Source organism: Dipodomys ordii, unplaced genomic scaffold (assembly GCF_000151885.1).
Source record: "Dipodomys ordii isolate 6190 unplaced genomic scaffold, Dord_2.0 Scaffold266, whole genome shotgun sequence".
Lineage (NCBI taxonomy): Eukaryota > Metazoa > Chordata > Mammalia > Rodentia > Heteromyidae > Dipodomys > Dipodomys ordii.
Window position 1 is genome coordinate 185,612 of NW_012267482.1, and position 367 is coordinate 185,978.

Consider the following 367-nt stretch of genomic DNA (forward strand, 5'->3'; position numbering starts at 1 on the left):
ATTGGCTGAGCACAGGCCCCCTCTTCCCTCATTGGCTGAGCACAGGCCCCTCCCTTCCCTCGAGTGCAGGCCCCTCTCTCGCTCTCATTGGCTGAGCGCAGGCCCCTCTCTCGCTCCATTGGCTGGGCCCGGGCCCGGGCGGCCTCTCCCGCCCGCAGGTTGCTGGTGGTGACGGGCGCGCTGCTGCTGCTGTGCGGCCTGACCTCCGTGTGCTTCCGGTGCTGCCTGAGCCGCCGGCGGGGCCCGGAGGACGGCGGCCCGCCGCCCTTCGAGGTCACGGTCATCGCCTTCGACCAGGACGGCTCGCTGCAGAACACCATCTCCTGTGAGTCCGCAGGACGGGGCGGGCGGGCGGCCGGGAGCGGAG

General features: G+C 72.5%; 1 protein-coding gene across 1 annotated transcript in view; it reads left to right on the top strand.

The window, feature by feature from the left end:
- The window catches only part of Tmem52b (transmembrane protein 52B), a 20,691-nt gene that overhangs the window by 15,240 nt on the left and 5,084 nt on the right, over positions 1-367 (top strand). The window contains exon 4 of the mRNA XM_013036235.1: positions 159-325. Coding sequence (XP_012891689.1) covers positions 159-325 — 167 coding nt within the window. The remainder of the gene's footprint in view (positions 1-158; positions 326-367) is intronic.